Source organism: Salvelinus sp. IW2-2015, linkage group LG15 (assembly GCF_002910315.2).
Source record: "Salvelinus sp. IW2-2015 linkage group LG15, ASM291031v2, whole genome shotgun sequence".
NCBI classification, from domain to species: domain Eukaryota; kingdom Metazoa; phylum Chordata; class Actinopteri; order Salmoniformes; family Salmonidae; genus Salvelinus; species Salvelinus sp. IW2-2015.
In genome coordinates this window covers 26,669,264-26,671,161 of record NC_036855.1, presented here as the reverse complement: position 1 = coordinate 26,671,161, position 1,898 = coordinate 26,669,264, and the positions used below count along the sequence as shown (strand labels likewise).

Sequence of the window (1,898 nt, the reverse complement as noted above, 5' to 3'; positions counted from 1 at the left end):
CACTACTGAGGAGAAACATAGACCACAATACTGAGGAGAGACATAGACACAATACTGAGGAGAACATAGACACAATACTGAGAGAACATAGACACAATACTGAGGAGAACATAGACACAATACTGAGGAGAACCATTGTCTATGTTCTCCTCAGTATTGTGTCTATGTTCTCCTCAGTATTGTGTCTATGTTCTCCTCAGTGTGGCATTAAGATCCTAATGATGATCGTTTCAGTTGTAAAGGCTTAGATCTCGTGGGAAGGAATATACTGTACTAGACAGACTTACTCTGCCTCCCAAACGGCACCCTATTCCCTATATAGTGCACTACTACCTATAGGGCTCTGGTCTAAAGTAGTGTACTATATAAGGAATAGGGTACTATTTGAGACGTAGCCTTTTAGTTCATTAGGACCGCCTCTCTAAGACCCTCCTCTGCCTCTCTCTCCAGTATGATTTTGAATAGTATCGTCCTCCGTGTAAAACCCCTGTCTGTCTCATTCACTTATTTCAGGGTCAGTTTTTTGGCGAGCTGGGACAGGAAGCTGGCTGATTTGGCTGAGGCGGACCCACCCCCATTCCCCTCCCCCTCTTTGTCCCCCTTGGAGAGCTCCAGCTCAATGGTCATCAGCACCCTGTCAGGCCTCTCCCCCTTGGGTGAGTCCCCTCCCCCTGTTCCTGCTCTCCCTGGCTGTCTCAGTGCTTTGTGCTGGGCTGTGTGGGCTGTGTGTTGGGGCTCTAGCTCTCTGCTCTCCGTATCCTATTTCTTATCCTTGCGTGACTCCTGCTTCTTCTTTTCTGAGGCGGCGGCCTTCAGCTTGGACGGGTCCCCGATGGAGAGAACTGGGACCTGTGGAGAGGAGGAGGGAAGAGGGGAGGAGAGGAGTCACTTCAGCAGGAAAGGAAGAGTGTGAGAAAGGAGAGAGGGGGAAAGGGGGGAGAGGGGAGGAGAGAGAGGGGGAGAGGAGCGAGGAGAGATGTGTTAGCACGGGGGACATGGGGGAGAGATGGCCGTGTTAAAAATGAGGAAACAGATGGATTAGGATTGAAGGTAGGAGGGAGGTATTTACATCAGAGAAGAGAGGTACATTTAGGAGGAAAAGAGACAGAGAGAGGTACATTTAGGAGGTAAGGGGTAGGCAAGTGATGGGGGGAGGTCTCCAGAGCTGCAGGGGGTGACAAAACAAGCATCCTTGAGTTAGAGACAGGACTGCTACATACAGATCTAACATCTAACACAGGACTGCTACGCATCTCACATTCAGCTTGTCACTGAATCAGAACTGAATCAACACATCTCACCTGCTACCCATCTCACATTCAGCTTGTCACTGAATCAAAACTGAATCAACACTGAATCAACTGAATCAAATTGACACGTGCATCAGTTCACTCACTCATTCATCAGCACTATAGAATGGACTGTGATAATGATAGAAAAATAACATATTTCTGCAAACCCTCATCTTGCTGCAGCTAAAGACATGTGAGTGGCTGGGAAGGTAAGGCCACAGGAGAGAGAGAGGCCACCCACAGGTGGTTACTATTTAAAGGGGTATATTGTAAGTAAGAGGAAGCTCAAGGGGTAAGGGCTTACGGTATATCCCAAATGCCCCCCTATTCTCTATATACTGCACTGCTTTTGGCCCTATGGGCCCTGGTTTACAATTAATACACACTAAATAGAATAGGGCTGCCATTGAGGACTCAGCCACGGTCTGTACGGAAAATACAACGGAGGAAAGTGGCTTCTGAGTTGGTGAAAGGAAAAGGTCAGAGGAATCTAATTGACTAAAAAAGAAACGCAAGTAGAAATATATACTGGGCTGCTATGGACAGGGTACAGGGTAGGTACATGGCTCTACAGTGGCTATGGACAGGGTACAGGGTAGGTACATG

At 47.8% G+C, this 1,898-nt stretch overlaps 1 protein-coding gene across 3 annotated transcripts in view; it reads right to left on the bottom strand.

Annotated features, from left to right (window-relative positions):
• LOC111975095 (myelin protein P0-like) overlaps nt 1–1,898 on the bottom strand; it is a 27,620-nt gene that overhangs the window by 9,940 nt on the left and 15,782 nt on the right. The window contains exon 6 of one of the 3 annotated variants that reach the window (XM_024003267.1): nt 139–849. The exons of 1 other annotated variant lie outside the window; for it this stretch is intronic. In XM_024003267.1, the coding sequence (XP_023859035.1) occupies nt 760–849 (90 nt within the window). In that variant the 3' untranslated portion in view covers nt 139–759. One more of the 3 variants, XM_024003268.3, reaches the window with a different exon arrangement.